The 21,290-nt window shown below is 34.0% G+C and overlaps 2 protein-coding genes and 1 long non-coding RNA gene across 6 annotated transcripts in view; 2 read left to right on the top strand and 1 right to left on the bottom strand.

Annotated features, from left to right (window-relative positions):
• LOC128215881 (neuroglian-like) lies at positions 1 to 8,046 on the top strand. Its single transcript, XM_052922490.1, has 9 exons — positions 1 to 256; positions 509 to 648; positions 892 to 1,120; positions 1,262 to 1,390; positions 1,508 to 1,690; positions 3,239 to 3,358; positions 3,861 to 4,019; positions 5,237 to 5,398; positions 7,988 to 8,046. The coding sequence occupies exons 1-9, from the start codon at positions 25 to 27 to the stop codon at positions 8,044 to 8,046; spliced, it is 1,413 nt and encodes a 470-aa protein (XP_052778450.1). The 5' UTR covers positions 1 to 24.
• Positions 8,047 to 9,508: 1,462 nt separating this feature from the next.
• LOC128218472 (uncharacterized) lies at positions 9,509 to 13,508 on the top strand. The gene is made up of 3 exons (XR_008258383.1): positions 9,509 to 9,633; positions 9,950 to 10,219; positions 10,485 to 13,508. It is a non-coding gene; the product is annotated as an uncharacterized LOC128218472 (long non-coding RNA).
• Positions 13,509 to 16,802: 3,294 nt separating this feature from the next.
• LOC128218596 (protein maelstrom homolog) overlaps positions 16,803 to 21,290 on the bottom strand; it is a 35,182-nt gene continuing 30,694 nt past the window's right edge. For all 4 annotated transcript variants that reach the window (XM_052926304.1, XM_052926305.1, XM_052926302.1 and 1 more), the window contains exons 12-16: positions 20,236 to 20,313; positions 19,498 to 19,580; positions 18,789 to 19,113; positions 18,483 to 18,581; positions 16,803 to 18,289 (exon numbers count right to left, since the gene is read on the bottom strand). In XM_052926304.1, the coding sequence (XP_052782264.1) occupies positions 18,246 to 18,289; positions 18,483 to 18,581; positions 18,789 to 19,113; positions 19,498 to 19,580; positions 20,236 to 20,313 (629 nt within the window). In that variant the 3' untranslated portion in view covers positions 16,803 to 18,245. The remainder of the gene's footprint in view (positions 18,290 to 18,482; positions 18,582 to 18,788; positions 19,114 to 19,497; positions 19,581 to 20,235; positions 20,314 to 21,290) is intronic.

Genomic DNA, 21,290 nt, shown 5'->3' with positions numbered 1-21,290 from the left:
ATGCAATTTCTATTCCCCTAGCCAATGAACCTTCTAGAACACAATGGCCCCGGCTTCAAGTACCAGGTGACCGTACGACAACGTGGCAGCATTGCGCAGGGAACCACCTATAATGTGGATAACTGGATGAACAACACACTGGAACACATGGCAACAGACCCTTACTTCCCGTATGCAGTAAGGGTCCAGGCTAAAAACAGCATTGGAGATTCCACCACAGAGGCACAGGAAAAGACTCTGTATTCTTATGAAGATGGTAAGTTTTGCCACTTTATGTTTGGATCTATGGGCACTTGATCCATCTACTAGCTGCATTGTTGAAATTATTATAGGTACTTCTTGAAAATTTTAACTTTTTAAACCAAAAGTAAACTTGGAATGTAAATGAAGTTAGGTTTTGCAATATCATTGTTAAGAGTATATCTATATATTACAATGCACTTATTTACATGGTAGTGTTGAGACTTTTAGTGATACCTTACCTTAACACTGCATCTATGTTGTTAAGTACCTGGAGCGATAGTGAAGAATGTGGAGGTGTCCGATATCTCTGCATCGACAGTCAAGCTGACCTGGACCTGGGACAAAATCTGGCTTGAGGAATCCGGAGCCATCGCACAGATACATGGAGAGTTCAGGGCTTTCAAGGTAAGGGGATCGAGATAACTGCTCATTGCCTTTTGGTGGCTTTAATGGTCATTTTATTAAATTTACTTTTATATTTAAATGAATATGCAATGCTTTGATACATATAAAGCAATACTTTTAGCAATTGTCATTCCAAGATCATACATTCACAAAAGTCCTATTTAAAAGGCTTTTCTAACTGAAAAATCTTTCAAACTGATTCGATACTCTCAGCTACCAAGTCTTTTTACTCACTGTAACCAGGTTCAGTTTTGGCGAGTAGACGAGAAAATGAGCACGTTCCAGGAGAGAGAGGTATCATGGGTTGAGGTCCTGCCCAAGGAAGTCCCTGCGGGGAGTCAGTCCATAAAGTCCAGCTACATTATGCGTAACTTGCCCCAGAATGCAGCCATCAGCCTCCAGATCTGTGTTACCAACAACTTCTATGTTGGCCGACCTTCAGATCCGATAACTTTTACAACTTATGAAGGAGGTTTGTGTTGTGTTGTTACGGCATATGACATTATCGTATTTAGGCCTTGGTTATTGACTATCTAATACATAAAGTGCTAAAAGTTTTCAAAGTCAAATGAGTGTCTTATATAGGAATTACTTTGTATGTATGATTTTTCAGTGCCTGGCCCAGTGAACATGCTGGAGGCGAGAATCCGGAGCAGTAACTCTTTCACCCTGGTGTGGTTGCCTCCCCTAAATGAAGACAGAAATGGCATCATCAGGGGATATGACATCGCCTACCAGACTGGTTAGATTTGGCATAAGGATCAGAAAATCAATGTATTAATTACAAGTAAAGCATACATTAAATTGACGTAATAAGGTTCTTTTCAATAATGAACACTATGGTCTATCTTTCTTCTAGTTGATGGCCTAGCCCTTGGCTCCCTACATGACCGCAGTGAACAGATAAATGACCCCAATTCTGTGAGTGCGGTGCTGAGTGGTCTCTTGCCCAACATGAAGTATCGGATACACGTGTATGCACGCACACAGTTTGGACGTGGAGAGGGATCATTTATTGAGGCTTCAACAACTGAAAAGGCTGGTGAGTTCAACATATTCATGCCAAATATTCTTTGTAAATGTTTGAATATGATTGATGTTCTATAAAGTTTTTTTTATCAGGATTATCATCAGATCTAACATATTCACTTTGTGTCACAAGTATGGTCCATACTACTGTCTTACCTGTTTTAAACAGGATTCTCTGAGAAGCAACAATAATGCAACATATGACAGTTGTCCTCTTAATCAAGGTTTTGTCTGCCAGATGGGTGGCTGGTTGGTGTGAAAGTGTAACCCAACTGAGTGTCCTTTATGTTTATCTTTTGTAAAAAAACAGACGTTTCGATAAGGTGATAATTTGATCCAGATTTTTTTTTTCTTTTAGATATGATCTATAGTGTATGCATATATTTTATGACACCTACATATGAGTTAATAATCTGAAATCATGATAAATTTTGTCTTGCAAGCAGAGAAGTAAATTGTAATTCTAAAGAAATGGACATGTGTCATGGGTATACAGCCATTATTAACCTACCTACTCATATAAGCATGAACTTATTTTACTTTTAAGTCATTGAATCATATTAGTAAAACATTTTTAATAAATTAGATTAAATGTAAACCATTCAGTTTTTTTATTGGTTTACCAAAATTTCTTATGATATCAAGCTTTTCAGTAGATTTTTGTTGGTCACTGGTTGAACAAGTAGAGAGTTAAGTGTTGGAAAACTAGTGTTCTAAAATTAGACACTATAATGGAGTAGATGTCAAGAGTCAGGAAATGTGTGCTGAATTTCAACTGAGGCTGTTACAGTGTGCCAGAATGGCTCCCTGATATCAAAGATAAGAGTCCGCAGCCGTGTTTAAGTTAGATGTTTCTTTGATATTGAGAATATATCTCTATAAAATATTACAGGAGTACTTATAATCATTCAAATACAAAAACTGATTAAATATTCAAAAATAAAAAAATATGCCTAGCGAACTTTTAAAACTAAAATAAGTAAGTCAATAAATTTTGTAATGAATGACAACAAAAGTTTCTATTCATATCAAAGATACTTATTTGATTATTTACAGTGCTAAATACATAAACATGTAAACAACACTCACTTTTGACGCTTTTCAGTTATGACGTCGGAGCAAAAGTTATTACATGAGTTATTTATCAAAAATATTTAATGACATTATTTCATGCTGACGAAATATGATTTATGATATAAGACATTTTTATGACATTTATATATCATATAAATGACAGGTTAGGGGGGGGGGGGGGGGGTGTCCTTTAAAACAGGTGGCAAGATGACCATTTTATTCTGTTTATATACATTAAAATGTATAATACATTAAATGTCCTATTGGATGCACCAGGTACACATCTTTTTGGAAACCCTGCATATTAAGTAATAATTTTTCCCCATCTATCAAACTTTTTTTTAAGTGTCTTCAAAATGATCAGTATAGTCATACATATCAAATATTGACTACAATTACCCTTCATCTTGACGGTAGGCGGAAGTGAAAGCCTGCGACTGACCATTTAGTTTTTTATCTACATCATTATATTTTTTACATGCTTCAGCTATTGGCACGCCCAAGTTTGAGATCTACAATGTACATGAGAACAGTTTCAATGTGACCTGGGTCCCAGATGCCTACTTTGGCAAACACATTGTGCACTACGTGGAGTACAGGAAGGAAGGTAAAACAAGTCATAGTAGTCATGAAAACCAGTACAAAGTTATTAAGGACAGCATATTAACCAGCCCTATTTTCTGGAACATATTTAAGTCATTTTTTTAGGATAAAGCTAAGTAAACTACTTTTGGTTTGGTAATGTCTGTTTATTCAATCCAAATATCTAAGATATTTGGCTACATGTATTACACGTTTGTGGCAACATTTTGCGAGAAAACATGTCCTCAGATGATTAGATGATCTCTAATTAATCCAGACTATATATCAATCATATATCAATCTATATAACAACTACATTTTATGTTATTTCATGTTGTTAGAGTCATAAATTTATAATATTAGCTAAAATTCTAAAATTTCATCACCAATTTTTAAGCTCTATGTTTACCTACCAACTTTTACTTATTTGACTTACCCTATTTCTCCAACCTTATTTACCTGTTGGTCTTTTTTGGTGACCTACCCTACTCTAACAACTTTTACAGAAGTTACCTGTGTTTTTTCAGGGCATTCTGACTGGCAGAGGTCTACAGATGAGATCATCAACAACTACAAGGCCATTAATGGACTTGAACGGGGCACATACTACGAGGTCAGGGTCACAGCTTATGATGGCTTGTACAGGGCCAGCAGCGAGGTTCAGAACGTTGGAACTGTAGGCTTTGGTAATGATTTAGATTAGTGTCTGCTGGGCCTTTGCTTTGTGCCTTTTAAATCATAAAATCATGTTTGGGCTACTAGGCATGTCCCTGTAGTTTTCATTTTATCATTACAACTTTCTTATACTGATTTATGAAGTTTTTGTTCAATAAATTAAAACATCAACTATGTATTGGAACCTAAATAACTTCAGAAATTATTATGACATTTTCTGTTACGATTTCTGTTCCATAGTTGTATGATTTTAAAATGGATATCCCAAGGCTCTAGGATAGTTGTACTGTTAGGTTCACTTAAGTGTACTTCTGTTCTTGGATAGTTATACAATCAGGTTCAATTAAGTGTTCTTCGGTTCTTGGATAGTTATACAATCAGGTTCAATTAAGTGTTCTTCGGTTCTTGGATAGTTATACAATCAGGTTCAATTAAGTGTTCTTCGGTTCTTGGATAGTTATACAATCAGGTTCAATTAAGTGTTCTTCGGTTCTTGGATAGTTATACAATCAGGTTCAATTAAGTGTTCTTCGGTTCTTGGATAGTTATACAATCAGGTTCAATTAAGTGTTCTTCGGTTCTTGGATAGTTATACAATCAGGTTCAATTAAGTTTACTTCGGTTCTAGGATAATAATAGTCCGGTTCAATTACATGTACTTAGGTTTTAGTATAATTGTACAGTCAGGTTCAATTAAGGGTACGGTACTTAAAGCTGCACTCTCACAGATTGAACATTTTGACAACTTTTTTTTTTGTCTTGGAACGAGCCAATTTTTGCGAAAATCCATGGAAACCAGTTATATAAGACTGCTGACAAAAAATAGTTCGCAGATTTTTATATTTAAGTTCAAAAATGGATGTTTTATGCATTTTTCTTAAACCGTTAGTAACAGTTTAAGCCATCGAACGGAAATATGAAAATCTACGATCTGATTTTTTGTCAGCAATTTAATATCATTGGTTTGCAGATATTTACGCAAAAAATTGCTTTTTCCAAGACAAAAAATAAAAAAAAGTTGTAAAAATGATATCTGTGAGAGTGCAGCTTTAAGCTTTAGGATATTAACAAAGTCAGGTTCAATTAAGTGTACTTAGATTGTTGGAAAGTTATACAGTCAGGTTTAATAAAGTGTGTTGATTACAGTATAATAAAACTGTTAATATATAAGATGAAAAAATATCTAAAGATATCTAGCCGTACATTCATTGTGATATTACCCTTTCAGCTGCTGCCCGGGCCATTGGGTCCAATTATGGTTGGTTTATTGGCATACTGGTGGCTGGAGTGCTGTTAATTGGAGCAGCTGTGTGGATCTACCTTATGCATCGCTGGAGAAAACAGGACCCGCGGGTGCAAGAGAAACCCAAAACTCCAAGGGATGCAAAAGGTAAGAGGAAGACCACTTTCCATACATATGAGACCACTATCAATGCATATGAGACCACTTTCCATACATATGAGACCACTATCAATGCATATTATGAGACCACTTTCCATACATATGAGACCACTTTCCATACATATGAGACCACTTTCTATACATATGAGACCACTATCAATGCATATGAGATCACTATCTATACATATGAGACCACTTTCCATACATATGAGACCACTAACAATGCATATGAGACCACTTTCCATACATATGAGACCACTAACAATGCATATGAGACCACTATCAATGCATATGAGACCACTTTCCATACATATGAGACCACTATCTATACATATGAGACCACTATCAATGCATATGAGATCACTATCTATACATATGAGACCACTAGCCATACATATGAGACCACTTTCCATACATATGAGACCACTTTCTATACATATGAGACCACTATCAATGCATATGAGATCACTATCTATACATATGAGACCACTTTCCATACATATGAGACCACTAACAATGCATATGAGACCACTTTCCATACATATGAGACCACTAACAATGCATATGAGACCACTATCCATACATATGAGACCACTTTCCATACATATGAGACCACTTTCTATACATATGAGACCACTATCAATGCATATGAGATCACTATCTATACATATGAGACCACTTTCCATACATATGAGATCACTATCAATGCATATGAGACCACTTTCCATACATATGAGACCACTAACAATGCATATGAGACCACTATCCATGCATATGAGACCACTTTCCATACATATGAGACCACTATCAATGTATATGAGACCACTTTCCATACATATGAGACCACTATCAATGCATATGAGACCACTTTCCATACATATGAGACCACTAACAATGCATATGAGACCACTATCCATGCATATGAGACCACTTTCCATACATATGAGACCACTATCAATGCATATGAGACCACTTTCCATACATATGAGACCACTATCAATGCATACAAGACAACTTTCCATACATATGAGACCACTATCAATGCATATGAGACCACTATCTATACATATGAGACCACTTTCTATACATATGAGACCACTAGCCATACATATGAGACCACTAGCCATACATATGAGACCACTTTCCATACATATGAGACCACTTTCTATACATATGAGACCACTATCAATGCATATGAGATCACTATCTATACATATGAGACCACTTTCCATACATATGAGACCACTAACAATGCATATGAGACCACTTTCCATACATATGAGACCACTAACAATGCATATGAGACCACTATCAATGCATATGAGACCACTTTCCATACATATGAGACCACTTTCTATACATATGAGACCACTATCAATGCATATGAGATCACTATCTATACATATGAGACCACTTTCCATACATATGAGACCACTAACAATGCATATGAGACCACTTTCCATACATATGAGACCACTATCAATGCATATGAGACCACTATCAATGCATATGAGACCACTTTCCATACATATGAGACCACTATCAATGCATATGAGACCACTTTCCATACATATGAGACCACTTTCTATACATATGAGACCACTATCAATGCATATGAGATCACTATCTATACATATGAGACCACTAGCCATACATATGAGACCACTTTCCATACATATGAGACCACTTTCTATACATATGAGACCACTATCAATGCATATGAGACCACTTTCCATACATATGAGACCACTAGCCATACATATGAGACCACTATCAATGCATATGAGACCACTTTCCATACATATGAGACCACTATCAATGCATATGAGATCACTATCTATACATATGAGACCACTTTCTATACATATGAGACCACTAGCCATACATATGAGACCACTTTCCATACATATGAGACCACTATCAATGCATATGAGACCACTTTCCATACATATGAGACCACTATCAATGCATATGAGACCACTTTCCATACATATGAGACCACTATCAATGCATATGAGACCACTATCCATACATATGAGACCACTATCAATGCATATGAGACCACTTTCCATACATATGAGACCACTATCTATACATATGAGACCACTATTTATACATATGAGACCACTTTCCATACATATGAGGTCACTATATATACATATGAGACCACTTTCCATACATATGACACCACTATCTATACATATGAGACCATTATCCTTTCATATGACACCACTTTCCTTACATATGAGGCTTATTTCCATGCATATGCACTTAAAGAGCTGCTGTACCACTGACCTTTTCTAAATAACCATGATAGAAGCAATCTCCAGTGTTCTTACATTTCTTTTCCAAGCTCAAAGTTATGCATTTTACGGTATCTGGTAATAAATAGTAAATAGAATAAAAAAATATGATTTTTCTTATTGTTCATTTACTGTTGGCAATAATATAACTGAACTACTATTATGTAAAACATTTTTTTCTTATTCAGCGTTGTGTTTATAAACTTATTGCAATGTGTTTATAAGCTTATTTTGTCTATCTTGTATTATATACATTTTCAATTTCTATTTCTAGCCAAGAAGTCTGAGCATGAAAAAATGTACCGTGATAGCGATGAGGATTTTGATAGGTAAGATTGTTGATATGAAAGTCACCTACTAATTCAACAATATCTGATATTACTTCAATGCTGTAGAGTGTCCATGTAATAGTCACCAACCAATTTAATAATATATGATATGACTTGGATGCTGGAGATTATTTTTGTGAAATTCACCTACCAATTCAACAATATATGATATGACTTGGATGCTGTAGATTATCTTTGTGAAATTCACCTACCAATTCAACAATATCTGATTTGACTTGGATGCTGTAGATTATCTTTGTGAAATTCAACTACCAATTCAACAATATCTGATTTGACTTGGATGCTGTAGATTATCTTTGTGAAATTCACCTACCAATTCAACAATATCTGATTTGACTTGGATGCTGTAGATTATCTTTGTGAAATTCACCTACCAATTCAGCAATATCTGATATGACTTGGATGCTGTAGATTATCTTTGTGAAATTCACCTACCAATTCAACAATATCTGATTTGACTTGGATGCTGTAGATTATCTTTGTGAAATTCACCTACCAATTCAGCAATATATGATATGACTTGGATGCTGTAGATTATCTTTGTGAAATTCACCTACCAATTCAACAATATCTGATTTGACTTGGATGCTGTAGATTATCTTTGTGAAATTCACCTACCAATTCAACAATATCTGATTTGACTTGGATGCTGTAGATTATCTTTGTGAAATTCACCTACCAATTCAGCAATATCTGATATGACTTGGATGCTGTAGATTATCTTTGTGAAATTCACCTACCAATTCAACAATATCTGATTTGACTTGGATGCTGTAGATTATCTTTGTGACATTCACCTACCAATTCAGCAATATATGATATGACTTGGATGCTGTAGATTGTTTTAATATCGCAACGTTCTTTTTTTTATAATTTTTATATATTTGCCAGTTTCCCAAGGTTCAGATTGTGACATCATTATTTATTTTAATCATTTGTGAATTATCACAATAATTAAAGGGACTTCACCACAGATTTTATGTTGCCACCCTTGGTTCAAGTTTAAGGTCACAAAAAGAGATCAAAATCCCAGAAATGTATATCCCATATTGAGAAGATTTTTAGAGTGCATGTTGCAATCAGATTGGTTCAAGGTCAAGGTCATGCTTAGAGGTCAAAGGCCATATGACTATATCATGGAAAAATAGAGCATTTTCTCTTATATTTTTTTTATAATTATTAACTATATGGCCTAACTAAAACTATTGCTGTTTTATCAGTTACAAACATTTGGTTCACATTTCACACATCCTTTTTTTAGTATTATTGCCCTAATAACGTGAAAATCACTTTAAACCATCACAATAAAACAAACAACGTAAAACATGCTACAGGAATCTTAATTAAAGGAAAGAATGTCCAGAAATAAGGTTTATAGAGCTCTTCCAATAATAGAATTCATGTTGAGACCAACCTTCAGTTGTTCATGAGGTATTTACCGTGGACTCTCATGATGTTAGAGTGATCTATTTTGAGTAAAGCATGTCATTAAAATTCATGTAAATTTATCCAACACTCTTATTTCAAACAACTTTTATTTCTTTTTTAGAAAAAGATACAAGGAAGATCAGTAAGTGTTCCATTCATATTCTGTTTTCTTTGTTTACTAACACTCTTATGTAAATATGTATCAAAACACATTTATTTAAAAATTGTAAATATTCATACATGTAAAAGTCCATGAGCACACAAGTATTATAGAAGATAAATTCTTTTGTAAAAAAATAACATTCTTTTGTTTTACAAATAAAAATATAGAAGAAAATTTTTATTTTAACAGGAACCAAACTCATAATTTGCAAGCAAGCTGTTAAAAGCTAAGGCAAAGCTAATGATTAATTCAGTGAAAAATATGTTCTCAATACCCTTATATGTTTTTATTTCAGCTATGATGACTATGGTGATGAAAAAGAAAGGGAATACCTTCGCGATGATGCGGACAGAGATGGAAAATATGACGATTACAGGAATTCGGATTACAACAGAGACTCATATAGGGACGATTATAATCGGGATAATGATAGAGACTATTATCGTGACAATGATCGTGATTCATACCGAGATGATAATGACAGGGACTCTTACCGAGATGATCATGATGATGATCGTCATGACGACTATGATGACAGAGGTTATGCTAGGAAAGACAGAGATAGGTACGAGGCAGTTTGCTTGCAGTATTATGTATATTATCATCTGACCTGTTTTTGAAAGTCTTAACCAAAATTCTTTGCTTTAAACATTTACGCTATTTTTCTAAAGAAAGGTATGAATTGTTGAGACAGAAAGATTAGATAAGCAAAATCATATGATAAAAACATAGAGCTTAATTAAAAAAAATTATGTGTTGATATTTTTTTCAAACATTTTTTATAGAAATATGCAAATAATAAATCACATGTTTTTTTACTTCTTTATTAGATATGATGACAAATATGATGATCAAGGTCGAGGAGCGACCAATTATGACGAGCCAGACGACCAAAGTTTCCATGATGACAGGAAAGGGTACGGGGAATACAATGATGAGCGCTCAAAGTTCGACAAAAGTGGTGCCCCGGTCCCGGCCCCTAGACCACTTTATAAACCTCGATCTGTCACTGATCTATAAATAACCACCTCAATGCTAAGGGCAAATGAATACTGTACGATTTTATATGTCATCATTTCAGAATGCTACATTCCATATTGTTAACTATGAAGCCATGTACTTACATTTAATGTAGTATAGTTAACTATTTTTATATTGTAAATATCATATTGTTAGTAAGAATTGTAAATGTATGCGATGTTCATTATATACATTAAGGTTTTATAATATCAATCAAACAGTTTAAAGGATTCCATTTTGTCATTAAAATACATATCATGTTATATAATGTGTTACATTATTTTGTAAGTTGTTTATTTACATTTGGAGAGAACAGTTATATTGTTATGTGGATAATGAATTGAGGTCTTGCTTGCACTGTTAAACATTTATTTCATAGATATGTTATCATTTATGACAAATATTTTGAATGTATTCATTTATGTTCATAAACTTCTTACAAACATATAGATGTACATATTAAACGTATAATGTCTCCATACCTCAAGGCAACTTGCACTGCAATATATTCACCACTCACACTTACTATGCATTAAGCATTCACATATATTGTTATTAATTAGAATCCATCAGTAGTTTCATTGTGTAGTTTATTAGATTAGATTCTCCGATTTGTTTAAAACTTCTTAGCTTATTAATTTCATTTATTCCTGAATTGTTTAAACATGATACACTGGTGTCATTTGCACATTGAACACTTCCACTGATGTGTGCCATCCCCACCATATTGAATGTGCATATACAGTGTACTATTTAACCTGCATAATAACAATGTCTGTTGAATCCCCTCTCTACAAATGTCTATTGTTCCAGTGCTATGACTTTGATGTCACTTTAATTCCTCATTTTACTTTAATACTACTTGCATTTAATATATTTATTTCTATAATGTGTTTAATAATACTTAACACAGAAGTTTGTAAAGAATGAACTCCTGCAATTTCCTTTAGTTTTAATTGACATGTAAAACTTCACACCACTGTAAGTACATGTTTTCATCAACTATGTATAAATTCCATGAAATGGGGGCAGAATATTTATGAATCTATTTATGTGTTAACAGCGTGTTGTACAAATCCTAGTAAGAGTAGAGATTTAAACTTTGTTTAAGAATTTGAATGATTTTGCCAAAAGAATAATGTACTGACTATATGACTGTCATGCAACAATACAATAGTTTATAAATACATGTATGTTTAGGGACATCTAGATTTTTATTTTAGTTTTACAAACAATTTTTTGGAAATAGTTTGTAAGTGTGTTTAAAAACTCTGATTCCATGTCATATTCCTAGTCATAAATTCACTAAATGCTACTAATGTACTTTGCTGACTAAGTTCAAAATGAAGGTTGTCCTAAAAACCTGTTTCATGCAGTTTGTTACATGACCTCATATTGTCACACACACAATTTTCAAATATTGCTCATCTGTTTTTGAAAAATAGTAGTCATAGTATTTGGATGGTATTGGTGTTGCATTATCTGTCTACAAAAGCTTTGTCAAAGTTCTGACTCCCACACATCAGAGAGTATGTGAGAAATGCAGGCGGGTAAGCTCAGTTGGTAGAGCACCTGGCTTGTAAGCAGAGGGACATGGTTTTGATCCCCAGTCTGGGCACACACTTTTCTAAGTCGGTGACATTAAACCTTGTCCATCAACCATTTAAGATATTGGGATGCAACTTAGAACACATGGTGCCAGAAACTATATGCACTTGTGGTAGCAGCGTCCTTAATTTTGGCTTTAATAATTGTTAAGTCAAACCCCTTCTTACTGAAAAAACAACAACAGACAATTATAGGCATTGCTTTTGTTATATTAAACAGGGACTAGTAATAGTTTTGAAATGAACATAACCACATAAAATGTTTGATCTCAAACCTAGAACTCAATGAGTTGAAATGCTGAACTTGAAATATGAAGGAATTAAATTGATAAATTTATCTTTTATTGGCCACCAAAAGTGTCTTGCCAGTACTATATCTACTTGCACAATGTGTTCTCATTCAAGCTTGTCAATTAATAATGAACTTGTAGATTTGTCATTCCATCTTGAGAATATGTGTTGAATCTCAGGCAACTTAGAAATTTAGTATATTTAATGAATAGTATATTTACCATGTATAGTACTAAATCATTCATTCATTAAGCACACCATCATTTTGGTATCACAAAACCTGAAGAAATTGTATATATGTATAATGTATTATGAATATTATATATTTCATTGTTTTCTTTTTTACAGCTACAGTCTTCCTTTTAGAAAAAAATCCATTCCTGCTTATGTTAGGGGACATAATTTTATGTGACACTTGTGTTAAACACAATAAACTGTACATGTGCATGCTGTAAGTTGACATAATTGTTGAGTATCTTACAGAAAGCATGGCAATTATGGCCAATTTAATTTCTCAGTTTTCTGCAGAGTTGACACTTGTCTACAAGTTATGGTATAAGCTAATATCAATTCAATTTCTTGTTTATGTTATGGTATAAGCTGACAATTCAATTTGTACACGCACACAATAAATGTGCAATAGTCAATCATTCTGAGCAAATTCATTTTTACAATAGAATAAGATTTACTGCGTTTTTGCTTGAAGTGCATCATTGCAATGCTTTATGTTCTGTTCCAATCTGTCCCTTCTGCTCTATGCATTGGCTTATTTTATATTAGTGCTTAAACATGGACAGTTAGTAGTTGTAGTTACTGTGCAAGGATCTTTTGAATAACTATTTCACAACTATATACACATCAATTTCACATACTGCTCATTATATGTGCATTATGTTTTCAACTCAACTCTTTTTGAATTAAATGACCTCAAATGAGTATTGTTGTATGTTTTTGTATCTTAAAAATGGGTTTCTTATAGAAAATAATAGAACATAGGAATAATTACTTGTGTATTTCTCAATAAGCGATACATATCATGTGATACTGGAAGTTTCTTCATCTGATAATATGACAGCCTCACATAACCCAATAATGCCTGAGGCCTGATATCAAAATCTGATGTTGATACATGATACAGGGCAATACTGGGTACCAGGTTTTAGCACATCCTTCTAAACATGAGTACTTGTAGGTTATTTGACAACATACCCTAGAATTCTCGATCAATAATAATGTTTGGTCCATACCACATTAGATTTAACAGCACTACATCATAGCCAAACAAGTGTTTTTATCAAAAGTGTGGTGTCCCTAAACAAGAAGAAACTTGTCAGCAATGATGTATCAAACAATAGGTACAACCATGCAAAAAAATGCCTTAAGCCTTGTGTGCTTGCATGGGTAATTCTTGGCACAATATTTTCACCCCAGGTCAACTGTTTTTAGCCAAAGAATGATAACCCTATTTCACAAGAAAATAGGTTCAAGGTCCGTCTCTCATGGATGGTCCAAACCAAAATTGTTTTGGCGTTGTCTCTCCGTCATTCTGTCCTTCTGTCCGTCTGTCCGGTACCATATCTTGGTAGGCATTGATCAGAAACTGTTCAAACTTGATCAGAATGTTCCCCTTGATCAAATCTCGACAACTTTTAAAATTGGGTCACATGGTGTCAAAAACTAGGTCACTAGGTCTAATCTTAGAAAAATCTTTGGAACATACCAGAGGCATTATACATGGTCAAATATTCATAAAACTTAATCAGAATGTTTTCCTTGATGAATTCTTGGACTTATTTAAAACTGCGTCACATAATCGAAAATTAGGTCACAAGGTCAAATCTTAGAATTTTTTTGGCCAGAATGGAAATGATTGGTCCGATTATGTTCAAACTTGGTCATGATGTACCCCTTGTTGAAATATGGACCGCTTGTAAAAGTGGGGCACATGGGGTCAAAAATTAGGTCACTAGGTCAAATCTTAGAAAAATCTTTGAAACACATTTGAGGCAATATGTATGGTCTTATATTCATGAAACTTGATGAACTCTTTGACATGTTTTAAACTGGGTCACATGTGATAAGAAATTATGTCACTAGGTCAAATATTTCAAAAATTTTGTCCAAAACTATTTTATGGTGGTGATTGGTCATATTATGTTCAAACATGGTCAGATGTTCTCTTGGGTTAAATTTTGACTGCATTTTAAAAGTGGGTCATATGGGTCAAAAACTAGGTCACTAGGTTATATCTTACAGAAATCTTGGGAACACTCTAGAGGCAATACATCTGCTTTAATTTCCAAGAAACTTAATCAGAATGCCTCGATGAAATCTTGGAATAGTTTGAAACTAGTAGGTCATGTGGGGTCAAAAATGAGGTCACTGGGTCAAATCTTAAAAAAAAACCTTGTGGACACTCTAGAGGCTATATTTTTTGCAATATATCTGGATCAATCTTCATGAAACTTTATCAGAATGTTTGCCTTGATGAAATCTTAGATTAGTTCAGAACTGGGTAACATTGAGTCATAAACTAGGTTTCTTGGTCAATTCTAATTGTTACATTATATACAATTTTTCTTTTTAATTCAAACAGTTGCAATCAATCTCAAACTCATATATATATTTCATCAACAATTGATTTCCATTCCTTGACTTAGCCCAATCAGGCGGGGGATATCAATTCAACGAATTTGCTTGTTGTTTTTATAAGTCAATAAGTGTATGGCGTCAGAAGTCCACTCTTGTCACAATAAAATCATAACCAATAGGTTCTGAGCGCTAGGGCACATATCTAATGTTGCAGCCCAAAGTTACCTCTGACACAAAATAATTTCGAGCAGCCACTGGTAGGCGTCTCAAGTTGGAGACAGACTTACGACCGGTTTTGTGCTTGTCTAGGAACACCATTTTTCAGTGCTATCACTTGTTAAACAGCAATTCGAGGGGTGAATGCGAAAAGTTTCTAAGTGACATTCAATAAAGAAGAAGATAGAACCGTTTCGCTTTCACCACTTGAATTATAAGCACAACCTTCCAACCATGACTGGCTGAAGCTGAGCCATTATAATCAATCTTGACCAATAAATCAACCTTATTTTAGCTGACCTGAGCAAAACTCGCTGCAGCTGACCAATTGTAAAAACTATTGACCAATAAGTCACCCATATTTCAGCTGAGCAAGACTTGCTTAAGCTAAATGACATGTTAACAGCATGACAAAATTGAATGAAGCTTCTAAAACTTTGGTTGTTGAAAGAAACTTGAAAAAACAATCTTAAATTCTGCAGGAAAAAGGGTAATACTAAAATACAAAATTGACTTACTGTTTAGTTTTGTTGGTTGGACAATCATCACATGATATGTTGATGACAAACTTTCTTACATTTGAAACTAAATTTGAACCATTTGTACAGTTTTGCAAACCAATAGTCTCCTTCGACGACATATACCATTATTATCTGATGTTCTTTTAAAGCAATAGCATTTAATTTTGGACTAATCAAAATCCTTAGTTTTCTAGCAATGGTAATATTCTCCTTAGATTACCATAGTTATGACCATTTGACATACTGTCTTGCTACAGTAAAGAACACATACATAACTTTACCGTACCTGCAACAATTTTGAATATCTTTGGGGTTGATCTTGACCTTTGAACATACTTTTTTTTACATGTACATATTTTTTTAATAGAAATGCACTGCAAAATGTAGCTGTGTACAATTTTCCGAATATTTTCAATATGAAAATTAGCATAAATTGATGACTTTTTTAATCCACTCTCTTTATTTTGACATGTGCTGTCACTTAACTGAAGGAATAGCAGTAAGATTTCAAATGGTTTCAACTGGTTAGGAATCCATCACAGCAGAAACGCTACTTTCACAAATTGTTTATAGCAGAATTTTGAAAAATATTTTTCAATAAATTGCAAATATAAGATTTTTTTACTCAGGTGCCTGATTTAGGTGCGTAATTGCTGATTGGGTGAGATGGTCAAGGTCTTTAACTGCATTGTCTTCTACAAGCACCTTAGGATTTCCCATTTCCAGATTAATAACTTCTGATCAAATAATTATTATACAATTCTACTTCTAGTTCGTTACATATATTTTTAGATGTAAAAATAATTTAACAAAGTAATTACTCCACTGTCTCAACTAAACTCTTCTCTAGGATTAAACAAATACATCTATTTTTGGTGTCGTAAATAAACATGAAGAAAAATAAGATTTTGCGTTTTATTAATTGAAAGTATGTAAAAATAATATCAACAACATGAGCTATTTACCGGTACATATAGTGGTAAGTTTGTGTACCAAATATTTACTGCTTATTTAGCACTTAAATGCATGTACATCATTGGAAAAGATTGTCCAGTGAAGTAATAAAGAGTATGGCTGCAGGTTGAAATCCTTTCAAATATTTTTAAGTCCAAATTAATCAATAAATGCAGAAACATCTACAGGAGATATACATGATGTTATGAGTATGTGTGTATCTATTAGTTTTAAGACATGCATATTCTTAAAAGTGTTACAAACTACACAATTTTTGACAAAAGTAGAAAAAACACTTTTGCAAATAACATTGTATGAAAATGTTGAAATAAACAGGACGTTGACTACGTTTATTTTTGTAACAACAAACATCAAACTAATCATACCTTGATTTATAGTTTACTAATAACAAAATAAAACAAACAATAACAAAATATATGAATACGCTTTAAAACATGGCACTGTCAGATTTTGTAACTTTATCCATCCCAGTCTTGCATATCATGTTATCCCACAAAAAAGTATATCTTAAGCAAAGAGTCCCCATCTCCAAATCAAAACTTAGGTAAAATGTTATGAATATCTCACATTACTTCGAAGTCTGACTGCTTTTTAATAGACTTTATGGGAAAAAATCAATTTAATAAGACTGTTGTTATGAAACCAAAGGATATCCTACCCATGGTTTAATAATCCTTGCATATACACACCATCAGCTCCAGTGGTTCATATTCCCTCAGAGACAACATATTTTTGTTGTAATGAATATTCTTAATCTAATAGATTCGACTAAGTTGTGTGATTTTCATACAACTAACTGACAACTTCTAACTTTTATCATCCATCGAAATCAAGACACCAATAACTATGCTTACAGGAATCGCACGATCTATTCATAAAACTTTGATTGAATTTTTTTTGTTCAAAATCAGTGCTATATTTCACCTTATTAAACATGGTTCGCCCAAATCACAAGGTACATAAAGCATAATGTTTTGACTACACTGGCCAATCAGGTTTTCCAATACCAAGAGACCAATTGAGTAAGAGCAGACAAAAGTATTCACATAGGCTTCCTTTACTTGTGATACAACTGATCCATAAAACACTTTTCACCATTTCACATTTAAAAATCAAAACATATACTTGTAATCTCTCTAGAACAGTGTTCCAGTTTGATTGATTCAAATCACCATGGACTCATCAAACTAATGAAACCAAAATAAATGTCCCATCTAATACTGAAAGTCACTTGTATGAATAGTAATTAGATCTTAATTGAAAGAAAAACAAAAAACAATTGTCCAATGAGGACGACCACTGCTTTTATAACTTGTAGCGGTATCAACCATTCCACTTTGTCAGAAAACCAACGGTGAACATTCTCAGATCAGATGTCAGGTCTCCGGATGGGACCAAGGCTGCCATCATCAACTGAAAACACAAAATTGAACATTGTAATCTCATTTCTTCACCATGTCTTTAGGCACTTAGCCAGGTTTCAACTTTTTTTCAACTTTTTTTTAAAAAGTAAGTATTTTCTTGATATTTTTGTTGAAATCATTTCTTCTTTACTCAAACTGAATTTATTATCCGATCCCTCAGTCAAAATCCTTGTCAAACCTACCCCAGTCAGGAGGGGCATACCCCCGTCCCACAGGCACCCCTGCCCTTCTCCCCTGCGTCATCAACAATTCCAGAATCCCTCGTCTTCCGACTCCCACAGCTGTTGAAGAAAATATACAGTTAGACAATTGTTACTTATATATTTTTCATATCTAAATAAACAGGTAATCGTTAATGTTTTTTAAAGAAATGTTTTTATCACCTATCGTGAAGTACATGAACTAAAAACGGAACAATTCAATAAATATATTCATTATTCAAATGTTTTTTTGTGGACCTTTTCCTGAACTCCAAGCTATTAACTAACCTCCAAAGAATGGATCATCCCCTGCACCATTTACTGCTGACTGACGTGGCACATTGCCAGGGTTGGAATTCTGGGAAATGGGTTTAGAGGTTTGATTGGCTGGGATGGCAACGGCAGGTATTATCCGTGAGGGAAGCTTGACAGGAGCTACTTGGGGCATATCATCAACATCATCATCATCATCATCACCATCATCACCATCATCACCATAATACTGGTGAGCCGGCATTCCTGGGGGTTGTGACATCCTCTGAGACAGCGAAGGGCAGGCTATCATTCCCCGCCCAAGACCAAGGGGCTGCTGTATTGGTAGGCCTGGGTTACCCTGAAAACAAATATACCCATAGAGATAAAAGCTGTATTGGAACTTGGCCTCTTACATTGAAATAGCAAAGATTTGAAGCATAAGCATCAGTTCCATATACTCCTGTCCGTAAAATTTTAATCTTTGCGTCCATTACTAGCAGTTGTCAGAAGGGTACAGGCTTTGGTAAGACTTTGATGGTTGATGACATGGAACCTTATATGATTACCAGTAACATTTTTTCTACAGTTGACACCCTGCTTGACAGTACCTTACATCCTTATCAATGTGATTGATGATTTTGGCAAAATTGTGAATCATATTCATGATACTATGATACTAATATACTGCACATTTAAACACACATTTACACATATCGTAATCCTACAGCAAGCCCAGGCCTACCTGAAGTATGGTAGGAGGGGCAGCAACGTGACAAGAAGGTGCAGCCCCTCTTCCTACAGGCCTTGGCTCCTGGAGGCTCATGTCTGGAATAGAGCATTATTGTAGATACTACATATAGGATGATTGAGATATATTAAGGTTATGTCTACAGACAATTGTTGCTAAAAAACAAAGTGATCGTTGTAAACGATGGATGCTCCCCCACAGGGTTTATATTTTAACGGAAAGTACAGAATGATAAAGAAATACTTCTAGTTTTTCTTCAACTAATTCAAAGTTTCAATTTTATGAAGCAGAGCTTTCCAAACAGTTTCATTGAATTCAAGTTACAAGGAAATAGAATGAATACAAAAGAAGCTATTATTATAACACATTATATAGAAATTAAAAAGCGTCCATAAAAATCATCAAAGTGGAATGTGCTGATAATATGCGCATCTCCACTTTAAGTTAGGTCACATTGAATTCAAGTAGGCAGTTGCTCAGAAAAAGTGGACATACACCACACTATTTAGAAATAAAAGGGTCATTACCTAATAATAAAAGCATAATAAAAGCATTGAACCAAAAGTACAGATAATATACACAATGGCTCTTTTAAGTAGAATCCCATTAAGTAAAAAAGGGTAGTTTCTCACCACGCATTCCAACAGTGAGCATTGAACCAAAAGTACAGATAATATACACAATGGCTCTTTTAAGTAGAATCCCATTAAGTAAAAAAGGGTAGTTTCTCACCACGCATTCCAACAGTGAGTCCCCTGCCCCTGGGAGCATAGTCCTCCTGTATACTATTCCCCATGAGAAAATTGGAAGCTGTAAACATTAAGTATACACATACAATAATTCATAAGAGACAATTGCAAAAGGACACATTTTCGTGATCTGTAAAAAAACATAGAATCTACAATACATCAATGATACTATTATTAAATTAAATATATTGCTGCATACTTTAAATTGCTTCACTCTGTTCTCGTGACACAAAAAGTGTCTACTTAATCTTATGCTGGAGCAGATCATACTGGAATTATTTATTTATATCCCCTCTAGCCTACCATTAAAAGTGTTTGCCACTACTAAATCAGGGCTAATTGGAAAATATAAATACAAGCTCAGCCCAGTCAACTGTTCTGCTTCTTTTGAGTTTAAGGATTGCAAAGTGAAAGTGAAACTTGCATGGATCACTGTAAAATTAGATTAACTGGAATTTCTAAGTAAAAAATTAAAGGGGGAACTTTGCATCATATGCAAGATAGAGTCACCATACTTGATTGTGAAAAAGTTCAATGCAATACACAATATAGTTGTGAGTTATTGATTTATATGCGCTTATGTGCAAATCTTTAAACAGAATTTCAAAGTCGAAAAATAAAGGGGCAGAATTTAAATTATATGCAAGATATAGTTATTTAAATGTATTAATTAAGAAGGTTGAATGGTTGGGAACCTGTGTCTAAAGTTGTTTCAATGCAATACATGCTGTATTTGCTGACTTAAATGTGGTGACATGCAAAACTTTAAGCAGAATTTCTTTGTCCAATAATACAGGGCCATTATTTGCCAAATATAGTTATCTCACTTGGTTATTCAAGTAGGTTGGGTGGTTGAGTACCGTTGTATAAAGTCTCAATGCAATACATCAATCAGTTTCTGATATATTAACTAAAACCTTAGCCAGAAATTCTATGTCAAACAATAAATGACAAATATTTGCATTTTATGCAAGATAGAGTAATCTAACTTGATTAATTAAATCAGTTGGATAGTTGGGAACAAATGTCTCAAGTTTA

This window comes from Mya arenaria, chromosome 14, assembly GCF_026914265.1.
Source record: "Mya arenaria isolate MELC-2E11 chromosome 14, ASM2691426v1".
Taxonomy (NCBI): Eukaryota; Metazoa; Mollusca; class Bivalvia; order Myida; family Myidae; genus Mya; species Mya arenaria.
The sequence above is the reverse complement of the archived record's forward strand: the minus strand, read 5'-3'. Positions and strand labels throughout refer to the sequence as shown.

What these genes read in the sequence shown, in the direction of transcription:
- LOC128215881 (XM_052922490.1), top strand. Translation starts at nt 25, where the DNA reads ATGAACCTTCTAGAACACAATGGCCCCGGCTTCAAGTACCAGGTGACC. An exon ending in GAGAGTTCAGGGCTTTCAAG is followed by an intron (nt 649 to 891) that starts GTAAGGGGATCG and finishes CACTGTAACCAG; the next exon opens with GTTCAGTTTTGGCGAGTAGA. An exon ending in CGTGGAGTACAGGAAGGAAG is followed by an intron (nt 3,359 to 3,860) that starts GTAAAACAAGTC and finishes GTGTTTTTTCAG; the next exon opens with GGCATTCTGACTGGCAGAGG.